The 18,054-nt window shown below is 34.0% G+C and overlaps 1 protein-coding gene across 2 annotated transcripts in view; it reads right to left on the bottom strand.

The window, feature by feature from the left end:
* Window positions 1–7,138: 7,138 nt before the first annotated feature.
* Window positions 7,139–18,054, bottom strand: part of LOC126816847 (kinesin-like protein KIFC3) — a 55,650-nt gene continuing 44,734 nt past the window's right edge. Inside the window, exons 9-17 of one of the 2 annotated variants that reach the window (XM_050543619.2) lie at window positions 17,367–17,478; window positions 16,554–16,735; window positions 15,783–15,887; window positions 15,162–15,292; window positions 14,052–14,175; window positions 12,902–13,031; window positions 11,672–11,869; window positions 10,822–10,973; window positions 7,139–9,209 (exon numbers count right to left, since the gene is read on the bottom strand). In XM_050543619.2, coding sequence (XP_050399576.1) covers window positions 9,033–9,209; window positions 10,822–10,973; window positions 11,672–11,869; window positions 12,902–13,031; window positions 14,052–14,175; window positions 15,162–15,292; window positions 15,783–15,887; window positions 16,554–16,735; window positions 17,367–17,478 — 1,311 coding nt within the window. In that variant the 3' untranslated portion in view covers window positions 7,139–9,032. Of the gene's footprint in view, window positions 9,210–10,167; window positions 10,974–11,671; window positions 11,870–12,901; window positions 13,032–14,051; window positions 14,176–15,161; window positions 15,293–15,782; window positions 15,888–16,553; window positions 16,736–17,366; window positions 17,479–18,054 lie in introns of those variants that run through there. The other variant, XM_050543618.2, reaches the window with a different exon arrangement.

Here is an 18,054-nt window from a genome sequence, read left to right as displayed (position 1 = left end):
TATATATTTAGTTCCATGTTTGTTAAATAAACAAAAAGATTTTAATAATTAATTAGATCTTACATATTATTTTAACCATTTGACATGTGGTATAGTACTGTATATATTTGATATATCAAACATAAGTATGTTTATAAGTTATGATAGAGAAATAGATGGTTATATTAAAATGCAGCCCACGTGTTTATATGTGTACAAGTGTTGGGATATACTATTTCTAATTACACCAATATGAACACGGTTATCCTAAAACCGATATATAATAAATAATATAACTGTTGTTATTGTTATATTATACTTATCTCGTGCACAGCATGTAATGCATGTGCATAGCAGGTGCGTGTAGAAACTCACACACGTGGAAAATGACATCTCAACATTTTTATAGTTAAAAAATACAAATTCCGCAAATTGGGGGATGTTGGGTTGAATGCGGTGTTAATTCAAAACGGTAAAAAGCAGCAGGAGATTAAATTCGATGCAGATCTCCTCAGAAATATGAGATTTAATTTTTTAAAGTTTTAAAGTTATTTCTGTCAATGTTTCGACTTCAAACAGAAATTTTGATTGAAGAGAGAAAGGGAGAAATTAGTTTTGTTTGGAGTGTGTGGGTGGGTGTTTGTGTGTGTGTGGGGGGGGGGGGAGAAAAGACCGTATTGATATCGCTGTATAGACCAAATAAAAAATTTCCTTTCCTGAAAGTATTTATCGGGTGATTATTTCCAATAAAAGTATGGCAAATTTGGTATACATGGAAAGTATAGACACCCACTAGAAAAATACTGGATTACGCGAAAAACACCAATGTGCGCTAGCTTGACTGAGGGAGCGGTTGTTATTTCTCGATCAAATGTTTAGGCGGTTTTGGGAACATTGAGGGGGGTACAAAAGACTCTGCAATTAAACGGCGGAACAAGAAGTTGACAGAAAATAATTCAAGAATTTAATTAGGCCTCAATATGTATGGTAAATGGTCAGTAATTAATGAAAAATACATTCTCAAAGATGGACTCTCTCTCAATGAAGTCAGGAGACAGTAATGGCTTCTAACAAGTTTATTTATAGCTTGAGGTATCTCACCGCAAGTACAAAGTTTTGAGAGGGATTTGAAGCAAGTGTTTGATAGATTAATTACTTTGAATATGTTTTTAGTCCAAATATATCATCAAATCACACAGTTTGTACGCGGGAACGTATCTTTAAATAGATATATAATAAATACTTCTCAAAATTTTCGAAGTATACTTAGTGTTTTGGACTAAAATTGTCGATGGAGGAATTAAAATGTCGGTCAACCAACTTCGTGTCTGTTCTCAAGTGGAGCTAATTGTAGACAGGCAGTTGAAAACACTAAGTCTTAGAGAATGTTGAGCAGTATTTATTCCACTTCCATTTAATCGATTGGGACCCCATAACAAAATAGTAAACTAATTTGTTAATTCAAGGCAGAGATCTTTTATGAAAATAGATAGTTACTTGTGTGCAGAATGTAAATCTTTTCTGTTATTCTGCTAGGAAACCCATACATAATCTTCAATCAGATTTCATTGTATTATACGTCAATCAACTCTAAAGATAGAGGATAGATTCTAGTTTTCTTGTAATAATATATATTTGACCTTTTATGTCTTATGTTAAAACTACAAACAAACCTTCCTTAAAACTTACAAAAATATACTGACTACCCAAGCTAACGGAATGAATGAATAAAATGAGAATTAACGGCCTTCTTAACTCCTAATTTAAAGGGATAATTTAGCTGTTTGGGGAACCTCACAATCTGATTAAAGTACAGATCTATATTTCGTTTCGGTTTTTGTTATATACTTTCGATGGCCTACACTACAAACACATTAAAACGAATTTTTGAACTTTAAAAAACAAAACGTAGTTTACTGCATTACATTCATTACACTGTACTATTTTTTATTTTGAGTTCCGAAGAACTTCCACATAAATTAGGGTTGTGTTCCTGCCCACAACCAAATCTTGCAACTTTCATCCAAAGTCTCTCAGATGTAGAATTATAAATATATATTAGACACGGTATCGTTAATTTAACTGGCAAATAATCCTGGGAAATGACAAGATATTCAACATATTCTAAATATACGGTACCTGAATATAAAACATAGCGGATACAAAAATATGATTTTGTGTAACGCATTTCACATTCTGATCTGTAATACGATTCGCACTAAGTCGGATATTCTTAACTCGTGTGGGGACAAACAACACGTAAATATTGGAGGGGGGGGGGGGGTCACCAAACTGATCAGCAGTAATTATTCGCTTGGCCGCCAATAAAAAAAGGTTTTCGCATTTAAACGAAGGTTATATCTAAATATTGAGGCCACCTGCAGGTTACGAGATGTAAACAGAGCTAGCGCTAACCCTAACTATAGACCTAGCCCTAACCCCTAGGCCTACCTACAATCCTCGACAATAATCACGTGCTCTAAGCCCCTAACCCTGTTTACACCTCGTAACCTTAAGGTGGCCTTAACATTTAGATCTGACCCTGTGACGAAACAATTTGGAACGTCACATCTATTTCAGCAACACTGATCTTTGCCTTTGGTATTATGAGCATGGACGAGTTGTCAAGCATGCCATTGTGTGGAGTGTGGTTTTGAGGAGGGTAAGACCCCCGTTTAGTCGTTAAAAGATATGAAACAAACTAGAAAAATTGTCCAACCATTTAGTCTATCGTAATAGGCCTACAATAGTTATGAGAAAAAAAACCAAACTGGGCAGGCGACCCTCCTTCAGTCCTTCCACAGACTAACTCTGTGGTCCTTCCTTGTCAAACAAACTTCGGATCGGAACGACAACACCTGATTCAATAACAGACCTCATGGTCTAAAGCGTACGCGTTAGACAACTCAACACCCCCCTCCTCCCTTATGAGATAATAAGTTGCTATCAAAATGTAACATCCTTCGTCGTAATGTACGGAGGCCATGGGAAGTTGGGATGAAAAACTGTTGGAATTGGAATTGGAATTCAGTTGTCCGGGCAAAAATTCCCTCATTCCCGTCTTCATTAGCCCTGTGTACTCTGTAGATCTATGCAGAATTGAAACTACTAGTACGATTTACCCAAATCCACCATTATTTCAACTCGTATCATAATAATTTATATCGATATTTGATAACATACCATTCTTTAATGCCTAATTGTCATTTTCAATTTAAAATACGATTTCCTGGTTGCAACTTCCAGTCTTATTAAGGAAATCTCATTTGGAGCGGCATTTTCATTCATTCATTCATTCTCAGTAATGTCCCTTTAAGATAAACAAGAAGAGGAACTCCCCATTGATGTACAGGATATGTTTGAGTCTTCCCTCTAGACTATGTTTGTTATTACTGGTTCGGCCCCCCACAAAACATGGTATAAAGCGTTTACCTATATACACGTGTATATTTATCAGGCACAAAACAAAGCACTAATATATCTCCATTAGACCAGACACATTCTGTTTTAACGAGCATGTTATAAACGCAGTGACGACTTTCAGAGTGCACTTTCTCCATGAAAATATTATTTTTAGACATTTAACCAAGTTGTACATTAAAAGAAAGAGAGAGAAGTGTACAATTGTTCTGAAAGTATCTCTACCACATGTATGAAATCATAAACGAATTTTCTTTTTTTCTTCTCAAATAATACATGAATAAAGGCTCAAATCATGCTTTTGGGTTTTGTCGTATAGATATAGATAGTTTGAAATTCAAAACAATACTTTTTTTGTATACTTATTGGGTGATTTTTGTTTTTAGTTTTTTTATGATTTGAAATGGAAGCAATCACCGTCAGAAACTAAAATAGTAGTAGAATCCAAAAGTAATTGCAAGTCTATCAAGAAAGGAGTATAAGGGAGGTAACTCTATTTTAGAACCCCTATCTTTCGTCGGGCTGAAGTTCAAACTGACAAGGTTACTAAATATCATTGATTCTAAAGTAATGTGTACAGTAGCGGATTATCAGTGAGGCTGATGAGGCTGCAGCCTCAGGCCCAAAGATTTTGTAAAAAAAATTTTTTTAGACTTGTCTGATACGATTAAAAACGCATAGACAATGAATGTTAGGGGGGTGGGGTTTAGGCCCAACGGGAATCAACATAGGCCCTGACCCGAAATTAATTAGGCCCACGCCATTTTAAATAGGCCCTATTGTTTGGAGATCTCATCTTATTTTTTAAACGTAGGCCTACAATGTACGTTAAATCCTTGTAAGTTTTCGGTTACGTCTTGCTTAATATATTGTATCCACGTGACGTCATTTATGGGCATATAAAGTTACATTACGTTTTTAATGTTAGCAACTACCTTGGCTCTAACTTTAAAAACTAAATAGGCCCCCAGCAACTGCCGCTTCAGGCCTTAGTGGAGCTTAATGTGTAATATCAGAATATCATTAGTATGTATACATGTTCATTATTTCAGTACAAATTTAAAAATTAGCAAGGATTTTATCGCTGTGAATCCATCCTTATATTAGTATTTAATAGGCCTGCAGTAACCATGTTAATGTTTGATTTCTCCAGAAGACATTTTTTTATGGTTTGCGAGATATATTTTTCCCTGTAATACTGTCCTGCAATAATCAGTACCCAGTTAATTTTTTTTTTTTTTTTTTAAACAATATTTTTTTCAGACTTGTATCTGAATAGTGATTGGGGAAAAGACATTAATTAATAGATTTATCCCTCCCCCCATCAGATACAGATATTGTCTATTTCCCCCTTCAAACCCCCGCCCCGTCAGATATTATCTATATTCCGTCCTTCCTGTCAGATATAGATACAGGTATTGATTAATAAAGAAACCAGTAACCATGTTAGTGACATTATCATTTGGTTTAATGACCATTCCATACAGTAGTTTATATTATGAGTATAAAATTACAGAATAAAGTATATTATATATTGAGAGAGCTAGATAAGTAGGAATTGTAATATAAGCTTTATATATATATAAAAACCACACTCCCAAAGATAGAAAAAAAAAGTATAAATGAAAAAAAGAGAAATATCACTGAGTATGACAAATGTATTTTAAGTGTTAATAAAGCTAGATATATGCTTACATATAAAATAAATATCTTTAATAAAGTGAATAGCTGGAAAAAAAATTCCTAAAAGGTGCCTTGTAAATCAAATATGGAATTTTCATGATCCTTTATCAAAGTAATTATGAAATGACTTATATTAATGCCTTTTTTTCATAAAGTCGCAAAACATAGCCTCCCTCTTTTGACATAAACCAAACTCCTTGTGAAGAAAGAAAGCGAAAAATAAATCTTTGAACGAAAACAAGGAAGAATGAGTTACTCTCATGCTAAATTTGAGATATTTTTTAACACTTATTTATGGTTAAGTATTAAAGAGGCATTATGGGAGATTAGATAGAGAGTTGACTGTTCTTGCTGTAATAGTTGAAAAATAGATAACGTAAATATAATATGTTAAAAATTTTAGTCAAATAGCTCCACTCTGAACCGAGATATTAGCTTTTGAATTTTAAGCCTAGCCTCGATCATCATTACTAAAGTCGGTACGATAAAAAATGTAGTCTCGATTATCTATTTTTGGATTTAATCAACAATGAGCGTTGAGCAGCAGATCAGATACAAATCCAGTGAAAATCTCACACATAAGATGACATCGAGAGTTGATTATGGTTTTGATAAGTTAATAAATGTCTAATTAATAGTTTATATAACATTTCAGGCCTAAAGAAAGACCTACAATAGGCAGATTTCCGTTAAGTAACAATACTGCTCTACGTGTATGTAATTAAGAGGGAGTAAACTCATTAAAATATGTAAAATCAATGAAAATTGTGTCGAAATCTGGGGAGGTAACTCCCTTTCATTGATCTGAATTCGGACAACACAAATATTCTCATTTATGATGGTCCGAGATAGAGAAAAAAGAAATGATAAATTTAAGATGTAAAAATGAAATGATATTTAAATAAATGAAATGATATTTAAATAAATGAAAAACTAGTTAATGAAAATATATTTTAAAAAAAATTAGCAAAATATTCTAGGTAAGTTATTTATTATGCTTTTTAAATAAATATACAACAAGCTTAATATAAGTTTTCTGTATTTATTTGATATATATGACAATTTTAAGTCTAATTTATTATGACAATGAAATAAAGGAAATGTAAAAAAAATGTATGGAACTCCTCCCATGAAATAAAATAATCGTTATTATGAAATTATTATTTTTACCATTTTTCTGTTCAAATTACAAATTAATAACTTAAATCAGTACAAAAATAAACGTTTATAAAAAAAATAAATGGATTAGGATGTATCAACTGAAATTTAAATGAAATAAAAATAATCTGAGACAATCTCGAATATTAGGATATTACTTTTAACTCTCATGGTTAAATTTCAAAATAAATTTATACAAAAATAACTCATGAATTGATATTAACATTATAACTAGTTTTGGGGATGTGGGGATCAAGCAAGAATGTTCCAGATTTGAATCCTGACATTGGGTGAAAATGTTTCTTTGATATTTTCATTGCCTGATGGTCACTGTTGGGCTGATAATGTTACCTAGTCCCTCGGATCTCATTAAAAAGTCCAGCCATGTACACACACCAAAGTGTCTGTAAAAGAACCCATGACAGTTCGAATTCAATGAAGAGTACTTACTGGTAGGTGGAAAAGCCACTATCAACACAAAGTTCTGTTCCCTAGCACTGCACATCTGAAGATACTTAGCACTGCACATGTGACCATACCTAACACTGTACATGTTACCATACCTAGCACTGCACATGTGACCATACCTAACACTGTACATGTTACCATACCTAGCACTACACATGTGACCATTGTATAAAAACCCAGTTTGTTAGTCTCAAAATAATCAAAGTATTGCATTCATGAGATGTTAAACTATTCAACTCGAATAAACGCCCACCGTCCGTTTTCTTTCTTGAAACTTGATTAAACAATATTTGCTGACATATAATTTCCATGTACAATAAACCTAAAATAAAACCTACAATGGAATATGGATGGTCATAATAAACGACCCCTTCTGGTAAAAAGTTTATGTAATGCCTGTCACACCATGGCGGTTATAAAGTGGAATACAGTAGATATGTATAGTTTTATTTTAAATATCTTAAATATTGATACATGTATCTTCAAGATGTTCCCATCTGATAAATGAAACGATATATTTTAGTATATATTTGAGACATAAATGAGAATAATAACCAAGCCTGGAAATAAGGCACCTGTCACAGACAATGTCAGACACAGATTCAGGCTTTGTCAGGCACAAAACCTCTGGTGCCGGTCATTTTGTCCGGCACTGATTTGTCTTTTTTATTGATATTATTAATTCATGTCCGACACTAAGTTAGAAAATGTCAGGTACTATTTCATTAGTGCCTGACATTTTGTCAGATACATCTAAAACCGTTATTTCCAGGCCTGATAAAAACTATATTTCAAGAGATACAAAAAGTAGTTGCCAGTGGATATTTTCACAAATTTTTTTTAAGAATCAACTAATTTTATATAAGTCACATTTACTGATAAATTGTATTATTTTTGTACCCTTTACAAGTCCTTATTACATGGCCCCATATCTTCAATTACATGAAAGTTATGGAATATATGCCTTCAACTTACTTAATGGTCATTATGTACATTATGAAACCAGCGATTTCATGCCTAGGGTGTAATTTATATAAGTAAATGGATATAAACAATAGTATGGGTATCTATAATGATAAATATATATATAATTAAAATACAGATGTGACGCCATCCTTTGATGTTGGCGTACCATTATTTCCAATAATGTACGAGCAACTTGCCAATCGTACATTATCTTTACTAGATGAAATATTGGACTTGTGTGTTTAATGGTCTGGAGCTAAAGACATTGCGTAATATATTGAAACAACAGTATCAATATATTAATTAATGTCTGGCTCTCGACCTTTAAACCATACATATTATTTTTAATTGTTATATTGATGAATGTATTGATAGAATAGCTGCTTTAGGTTGTAATATCCTGTACTTGAATTAGGGAGGGAAGTAATTGTTTTTCTTCTACTTGAAGCACTAACAAAGGGATATTAAATTCATCAGAGACTTTAATCAACATGAAATTTAAGAGACCATTCATTTTAAGTTAACTCTCTTGGATCTGTTCCTATATATTCTTGTTTTCTTCACGTAAATTTCCTTATTGGTATCAAGCCATGGGAAGATGATATAAATATAACACACTTCAATAATAAATCTTTATCAAATCTTTGTTACGATTTCAGCCTAACCTAGATCAGTGATTCCCAACCTCTTTCCATAGCTTGGGACATTTTAAAAATCTCTGAGCCCCCCGCCCCACGTCTACATTTAATGTGTTCAGTCAAATTTCCCAGGAAAGGATTGATTTCAAGATTCCATCTCTGACCTATCAATATGTTAATAACGTAGCATCATCTTATTTAACTGAACTAATTCAAAGTTACGAGCCTTCCCGGAGTTTGCGCTTATGTGACCAAATACAGTTGGCGGAGAATGAAAAAATTTGGGGCAAGAGCTTTTAGTTTTCTTAATCCATCAAAATGGAACGATCTTCCAGTGTTCATTAAAAGTACTCCTTCTATTGATTGTTTCAAATCCAGACTTAAAACATACCTATTTCAAGGTTATATTTAATTTAAAATTGCGTGTAGAAAGCACATAGAGCATACTTTAAGTGTGGAATTGACACTATACAAATGTTCCTATTATATATTATTATTATTATTATGGGCCTTCGAACATCAACCCATAGCAAGATAGTAGCCACTGCAATTCATTGTTCAGGTTGGGAATCAGTAACCTAGATGAAAGTTTAAATAAAATTTGATAATCTATAAAACTCATCAGTATAGCACACAAAATAATCCACCATAGCACTGTATCATTGATTAATCTCCAACTCCTCCATAATATCACAATTATCTTCTCTCGAGTCTTGTCGATTATTTTGGTTTATTTCTTGGAGTAAGAGCTCGTCTAGCTGATATAGGTGTTTTGTTGTTTGATGTTGTTTTATTATTTAACGGTGTTTTATTATTAGATGGTGTTTTATTTATAAGAGCCGGTGAGTTATAGGGAGAGTGTGGTAATGGTGATCTAGATGGTGTACTCAAGGTATTCTGGAAATAAAATATCACATATATACCAATTGTTATAAGTCAAAATTTAAAATCTGCAAGAGCACTGAGAGAGAGATGGGGGGTTTAAGGTGCGCTTGACACAAACTAGGTCATTTCAGGACTAACATGTGGTTTAATTTTATTACAGTAAATTCGCTTGTGCATAGGGGTCTTTAGCAGTGGGAGGAAACTGAAGGACCCGGAGAAAACCCACTAGGTTGGGCAAGAGCACTGATCCAAGTAGATGTTTGCCCAGGCTGCTGCGCTGTGGCCTACCCTTTTGATTTGCAACATTCGGGGGATGATCTTTAACGTGCTGCCATTAAATATCCAGTTTTCATCTCATTTAAACAGAGAAAGAGAAATGGGGTTTAACATCCACTCAACACAAACCTGGTCATTTTGGGATTAATTTTATTTCAATAATTTGCTTGCGCGTTGGGGTCTTTAGCAGTGGGAAGAAATTGGTGGACCCAGAGAAAACCCACAAGGTTGGACAGGCAACCCTACTCCTTGTCACGTACAACCGGGGATTTGAAACCACGCCAGTTGACTCAATGACAGGCCTAATGATACAGCGCGCATGTGCTAACCATTCGGACCTCCACCCCCCCCCCCCCCATTTAAACAACAAGACACCTTTTCTTGCTAGGACTTCCACTCTGCAACACTGACAAGGGTAGGGAGGTGGGGGTGGGGACTTGGCTAGAAAATCCTGATTAAATTTCTCAGGCGACAACCTGATCGACGTAGTACAGCTCCCCCAAATTTATAATATTTAACTGAAAATGTTGACCAAATGCAATGATTTTAGCATGGATTCTCCCCTTTCTTAAAGAGCTAAGGAACAAGTCATTAACTGCTCAGATTATTTTTAATGATTGCTAAAAATTTCTTCATCTCTTTCAAATTTATAACAAGACTCGATCATGATAAAATTTTATTGCACAAGATTTCTTGAAATAACATCCATAAAATTTACTGTTTTTAAATTTGAACAAAAAAGACAAAGAAATTTAGCAATCATCAACAATTAAAAAGTTCAGCAGTTTAAAAATATTGTCAACTGACAACACCATCTACAATAAAAGCATTTATATTTCATGTCACTTTCCCTGATTTTTTCGATTGCATGTAAGGGTTGTTAGCAGTGGGATGAAACCAGAGTACAGAGAAAAACCATTAGGTTAGGGGTCAGTTACAATGTGATTAAAACACAGATCCTATTTCGTTTCGTTTTTTATAGTTCAAAATTTCGTTTTGTCTTTACTACACTAGGATCTGGAAGAGTTATGTTCTGGTTCTGGTTGATGTGAGGGAATAGCCAATGAAACGATCTGTTACGGTGAGTTTTTGGTGTGCGGTGCAGGAAACTGTGGGTAAACCACTAGAAACATCAACGCCGATTGATTAATCAATGTCTGACTTCATAAGGTCAAAAGCCGCTCGTATGACACCTGACACGACCTTCAACTACAACCAGTCAGATCTTCACGTAGTGTATGCCATCGAAAGTATAAAAAACCGAAATATAGATCTGTATTTTAACCAGATTAGGGTCAATTAGGGAAGAGAATAAAATTTAATTAAATTTGTTTCTGCGTTTTTTCACCTCGTTTATGTCTCCTGTTTCAAGTTGTCGAGTAGCCGATCCAAGTTGTACTGTTCTAACTCTCTGGGCGAAGTTTAATGTACAGATAGTCTCACTGACATTCTGAACAGCTGGAGAGGCCTGAACGATCATCAATGTTTTACTATCACCTCCTGAAATAAAAATATAGTAAATTTAACAACCCCAAAATATTATAAAGCATAATTTTGTTAACATGAATGAACATTTCCGTAACGACGGTTATAACTTAAGTTTAACCCTAATCATGCAGTTGGCACTTATCAGTGCCAGTCAGCAGGACCTATTTAACCTTGGTAGTCGAAACAGCAGTCTATTGTCTGCGATACCACCCAAGACATAAGCCAACGTAAAACCCCACGAACGAACAGCAGTGTATAGTTAACAAACCCAGCCAATTTAAAGCATAGTACAGAAACACAGTCAACCATATTGAAACAAAACTAGTAATTTGAGTTTAACAACTATGTATTTTCAGAATTAGAGCCGCAGATTTTCATTTTGAGATTACAAATATATTAAAAAATGGTTCCATTTGATGTTGCCAAGTGAATCTTGTAAGTATTTTGACATACCAAGTAAATCTTGTAATAAATATGTTAATTTTGACTTACCAAGTGGATCTTGTAATAAGTAAGTTAATTCGAACTTACCAAGTGAATCTTGTAATAACTAAGTTAATTTTGACTTATCAAGTGAATCTTAAAAGTTAATCTTGACTTACCAAGTGAATCTTGTAATAAGTAAGTTAATTTTGACTTCCCAAGTGAATCTTGTAATAAATATGTTAATTTTGACTTGACAAGTGAATCTTGAGTTAATTTGAACTTACCAAGAGAATCTTGTAATAAGTAAGTTAATTTGGAGTTTCTGTAAGGTACATGGTTCTGTTTACTACGTAATGAATGAATGACGTCACCAAGACACGACAAGGATTTGTTGATATTTTGAGCCTCTTTTAATCTGGTACCGTCTGCTCCCGACTTACTGACTCGTTCTGATCCCGCTAAATCTACCAAATTTAATTTTCCTGTAAAATAGAAGATAGTTAAAGTGATGATTTAAAATCTAAAGGAAATGAAACCAGATGGAGAGAGTAATGGGGTTTAGCGTCCACTCGACATAAATTAGGTCATTTCATGACTAACATATGGTTTAATTTTATTTCAATAATATGCTTGCGCGTAGGAGTCTTTAGCAGAGGGAGGAAACTGGAGGACCCGGAGAAAACCCATGAGGTTGGACAGGCGACCCTACTCCTTGTCACATACAAGCTGGTAATCGAAAGCACACTACTTGACTCAATGACAGACCGTCTGATTCAATGCGCACGCATTAACCATTCGGCCACCCAACCACCCTCCACCAGATTGGCATATGCCATGCAGTCTGCTAAGAGGTAAATTTTGCCTAGACAGTGGTACTTTCAACTAATCTTCATCAAATTACAACTGACAAGGTTTCTTTACATGCAAGCCCACAAGTACACCTCTGTTTTTCAATCAATCCGAAAAACAGGCACTGCGTCTCTTACAAGGGGGGAAACAAGACTAGAAAATCCAAAGGAACGTATTCAGTCAAAACTGTGATTCAAACCAGGATTGTGCCTTCCAAAATCTGGAAACTGTGTTTTTACGGAGATCAGTTCACATTGAAAATGAACCTAATCAGAATTCTATTAAGAACATTAAATGATAGCTGAATCTCCTCCGATGTATTCTGGTAGGGACATCACTGAATGTGATCTAAGAAATGAACAAATTTATGATAGATTTTATCTGAGCTTCCAACACAAGAATATGAAATTGTAAATAAACAATGCTATATAGTTATAATCCTTGGCATTTAGTGATTGAGCACATTAAAAAAACACATCACAATTTATATGGAAAACAATCACTGGTTTATATTTGTTGAAACTTTGTGCTGTATGTGTATAAACCAGTAATATGCTCAATTGCTAAATGCCAAGGATTATAACTATTCTTGTGTTGGAAGCCCAAATTGTTCTCCATATAAATTGTGTTGTGTTTTTTAATACTATATAGTTATAAATACAAACCTTTTGTTCTAGTATTTGTAGTTCTATTAAGACCAGTAACTTCTATACATAATAAAGCATGTGACCGGGATGAATGTTCATTTAAATTAGTCGTAGCCGTAGCTCGATTCTTCTGTCCTGTCATAAAAACCTGACAAAATCAAAAACAAAGAAAGAATTAATGAAAATCTACAAATTTGAGACAAATCAGTCTATCAATTTCAAGGTACAGACATAAATAACTTTCACTTTATCATTCATACATAGAAAATCTCCTACAAGTCTTTTTTGATAACGTTTTTTTTTATTTATCGATGAGTAGGAGATTTTATTTATCACTCAATCCTTTCTTACATGCACAAATAAATAAATATAATTCTTTGCTATAGATTTCACTTTTACTGAACCTGATTACATTACGGTGTAGTGATACATCATTTTTTGACAGCAATTCAACCATTGCAAAGTCCTTCATATTGACTCAGTGTTTTCATCAAAGTCAATTAAATAAAAATAGTTCTATTTTTAAAAGAAAGAAGTCACTTTTAATAAAAAAAAAATGACCTGTTCTTTGAAAATAAAAATAAAATTCAGTAGATTATGAAATTTATCACACAAGCGATAACTACTGTAGAATGTATTATTGGGTGATAAACCCATGTTTTGTGGTTTTCAAGGAGTTTAAAAGATACCCATGAAAAATTTCTAGCAATAAATAGGTCTGTGTTTGGTTTATCTATATTTAGATAAGATTACGGTTATTTTGAATGTTTTATTAATCAAAATTATAAACATTTTTTTCTTCAATAAAACAGATAAAGCCACTTTAACATTAAGATATAGTATTGGTACAATGTACACTGTTATATTTTTTGGTCTATTTTTTGTTGTACAGTTTTCCTGAGGTTTCTAGTAGTTTTAAATGATTTGTATATATTAATAAGGATGAATGGATTGCAATAAGATGAAGTCTAACATCGTACTTATTTGTACAGACTCCGCTAATTCAGGGAAACTGTCTGAGCAGCAGGTTCCATCTACTCTGCATTGCATTTCAACTGTCAAGGGTTCTTTTACGTGTCCCATCCAAATGACTAGATTCATTGCCAGGCCCTACAATCAAAAGACTGTCTACAGTTTTCTTCCGATAAATTTCTCCGTGATAACATACCTGATTAACTTGATTAAGGGAGGTAACTTGTATTGTTGATAAACCAGGTACATATAATCCACCACCGTCTGATTTCATTTTAATCTCTAATTTACTTCCATCATCATTACGATTCAATAAATCTCTAAAATAATCAAATACACATTTAATAAATCTCCAAATTCAATCGCAAAAGACAAATGAGAAGGCAAATAGAGACGCAATAGCGGATTGAACATTCGAAAAAGGTGTCAACTGATGCAACACAAAAATTTCGGGTACAAAACATGTGCAAATGAATATAAAAAATATTACTGCCTCAGTTGACCACCACAGTTGAAATAATTGATTATGATTGCACTCACACCACATCTGTGGTGAACCTAAATTAAACTAGTGCTGGGTATTGCCACTGCAGTCACGATACGATACGTTCTACGATTCAGGTGATACAATATGATTCGTATCACAATTTATAACCAGGTTAATATTTACCAAGCAAACAACAGGAAAAATGAATAATTGATATTTTTAGTCCTGTCGATGTCGAAGAAATAAAACAGTTGTATATCACGATATTGATGTGGATCAAAATAAGGACCAAAGCAATTTAAGACTGTTTGTGTACCTATGGATAATGTGTGACATGGGTAATTAAGAGTTTAACATCCACTCGACACAAACTAGTTCATTTCGGGACTAACAGTGGGAGGAAACTGGAGAACCCAGAGAAAACCCACGAGGTTAGACAGGCGACCCTACTCCTTGTCACGTACAACCAGGGAATCAAAACAACACCAGTTGACCCAATGACAGGTCTTCTGATGCAACGCGCACACATGCTAACCATTCATCCACCCAACAACCCAGTATAGATAACCTGCTACCCCTTAGCCATACAATTAAAATACTGTATTATGCAAAATGAAATTCAAATGGGTCACCCAGCCATATATCATTAAAATGTCTTCTTTGAATGGCATTTAGTAATTGGAACATAATCAAATAACACACTTTTATGGAATAACAATTACTATGGTTTATTTCACCACAGTAATTGTAATTCCCTCAAAGTGTGTTATTTGATTATTAAACTGTGTTGATAATGTTCTAAGAAAAATATCAACTGACCTGATATTTTCGTTATAAATTTCGAGTACACTAACACTGATAGTATATTCCCAATCTGTACCTCGTTCACGTGTCTCATTAAATAATTCTATTAAAGCTCTCTGATTTATACCTGGATCACTCACAGGGCCCTGGAAAAATAAACAAGTATATGTTAATGCTTGATTAAAGATACATCATGTGAGATTAGATAAAGAGCTGGCAATTCTCACTATAATAGTTAAAAACTAGATAATGTAAAGGGAATTTGCTTAAAATTTCAGTCAAATTGATCCACTCTGAAATGAGAAGTTAGTGAATGAAATTTCAGCTTAGCCTCGATCATCATTACTAAAGTCGGTAAGATAAAAACATAGTTTTATCTTAATTATCCATTTAATGATTAAATCATGAATGAAAGTTGAGTAGCAAATCAGATCCTAATCCAGTAAATATCGCAGACTAATGATGACATCGAGAGTTGATTATGGTCTGGATAAGTTAATTAATAATTCAATTAACATTTCAGGCCTAACAAAAGACCTGCAATAGGCAGATTTAGCTCTTGCACAAGCCTGGGATGGGAGTCATGGATTAAATGATCTTTGTCTACCCAACCAGCAGAAACAGATAGCTACGTACCTCCATGGTATATGTTTTACCAGACCCTGTCTGACCGTATGCAAATATACAAACATTATAACCATCAACACACGATGTTACAATTGATCGTACTTCTTCAAATACCTGAAATATAATTATAACCTACTATAGATCGTACTTCTTCAAATACCCGAAATATAATTATAATTTACTATTGATCGTACTTCTTCAAATACTTGAAATATAATTATAATTTACTTTTTATCACACTAGAAATACCTGAAATATAATTATAATTTACTTTTTATCACACTAGAAATACCTGAAATATAATTATAATTTACTTTTTATCACACTAGAAATACCTGAAATATAATTATAATTTACTATTGATTGATCGATAGAGAGAGATGGGGGTTTAATGTCCATTAAATACAAACTAGGTCATTTCTGGACTAACATATTGTTCAATTTTGTTTCAATAATTCGCTTGCACATAGGGGTCTACAGCAGTCGGAGCGAACCAGAGGACCGGGAGAAAAACCCACGAGGTTGGACAGGTGACCCTACTCCTTGTCACGTTTAAGCCGGGAATGAAAACCCGGCCAGTTGACAAATCTTGTGATTTCACGCACACTCGTCAAGCCACTAGACCACTATTGATTTAACCTCCTCAAATACTTGAAAATATAATTATTATTTAAAATCAACACAATGTTACTGGTTATCAAATTTCCATCCTGCTCCTTGGTGGGAGTGATAATATAAGCAAATTTTTAAAATAGGACTGTCATTTAAGACAGTATTTACCTCCGTTTGTGAAGAGTTTTCATTAAAAACTTTATCCATTTCAAACACTTGACTGCGGCTTTTGTTAGCGATGAACAACAGTCCATCATCATAGGGGTCAAAGGTTACCACGATCTGTGAAGAAGATGAAATACCATCTTCTTTTATAGTAGGTCGAACTCGACAGAATACTCGGATATTACCTAGAAATATACACATGAAATACTAGAAATCAGTAAATGTACCTAAAACAGAATAGAATATTCAAATAGCACTCTGATGCATACACGAGACCTTGGTTTTTCATCCCATCTGAACAACTAGACGCTGTCCCTTGCCAGGCCCTCCATCCTGCACCACCAACAAGGGGAAGCCACAACGGAAAATTCTAATGAACTTTCTCAGTTACAAGAGGAACTACCAGTTTTGTGAGTCTCACTGAGCTACCATCATTATAATTGGCGTCACAGAGCACAGTACATCAATTAGCTTCTAGACAAATTTGTCTTTGAAATAAGTCACTTTAAGAACATTTTAGTGGATCACAATGTTTTTTTTATTATTGCTTTTATGAGATTCATAGCAACAGACCATTTCATTGGCTAATCCCTCACATCATCCAAAACGTGAGTTATTTAACAACTCTTCCAGATCCTAGTGTAGTAAAGACAAGTAAAACAAAATTTTTAACTATAAAAAACGAAACAAAATAGGATCTGTGTTTTAATCCAATTGCTTGAGAGATATCTGATCATCTTCGTACCACCGATTAATATTTCAACTTTCCTGGAAAAGCTTTTTAAGTTATTATAAGTTGACCTGTACACCACTCACCTCGTAGTTCTACCAGTTCATTATGATATTTCTTACGTAGTTTCATTTCACGATGATATTTATCAACTAATTCTTGATTTCTTTTGTTGATATCTTCAATAGCTCCTATTGCCTGAAATTCAAACACAATAAAATATTCAAATCCAGTAATGTGAATTGGCAAAAAAACCAACCCTCTTAACTGAAATAATTCTTTGAATTTGTCAACAAAATTGTAGAATTAGTTATCTCCCCTTATATTTTGAGAGAGAGAGAGAGAGAGAGAGAGTGCTCGATTCACAGTCCAGAACGTCCCAAATTGACACGTTGAGTGACGTGGAATTAGGTCCTGTCACAGTTCTGTTAGTCTCGACTACGGAGGTGGTGTGATTACAACCGTGACGTAATTAAACACAACGAATATGTTTCGGCTGCATGGTTGGTTGAGATATTTACTTATCCAGTTGTCGCGTGCGTTGTAGCCCGAAATACCCCTTTTCACTCAATTGTCACTATTATTGGGATTGAGTGAATTCGATTCTGGAACGTTCAATCGAACATCCCCAGAGAGAGATAGAGAGAGAGTCAAGAGAGAGAGAGAAACAATAATTTGGTTGTGCACAGAGGTCTTTCAGTTGCATGAGGAAAACCCATGAGGCAGTTGACCCTACTTCTTGTCACATACAAACGTGATATCTGAACCACAATA

This window comes from Patella vulgata, chromosome 3, assembly GCF_932274485.2.
Source record: "Patella vulgata chromosome 3, xgPatVulg1.2, whole genome shotgun sequence".
Lineage (NCBI taxonomy): Eukaryota > Metazoa > Mollusca > Gastropoda > Patellidae > Patella > Patella vulgata.
Note: the sequence above shows the minus strand (reverse complement) of the source record. Positions and strands in the feature narration are given on the sequence as shown.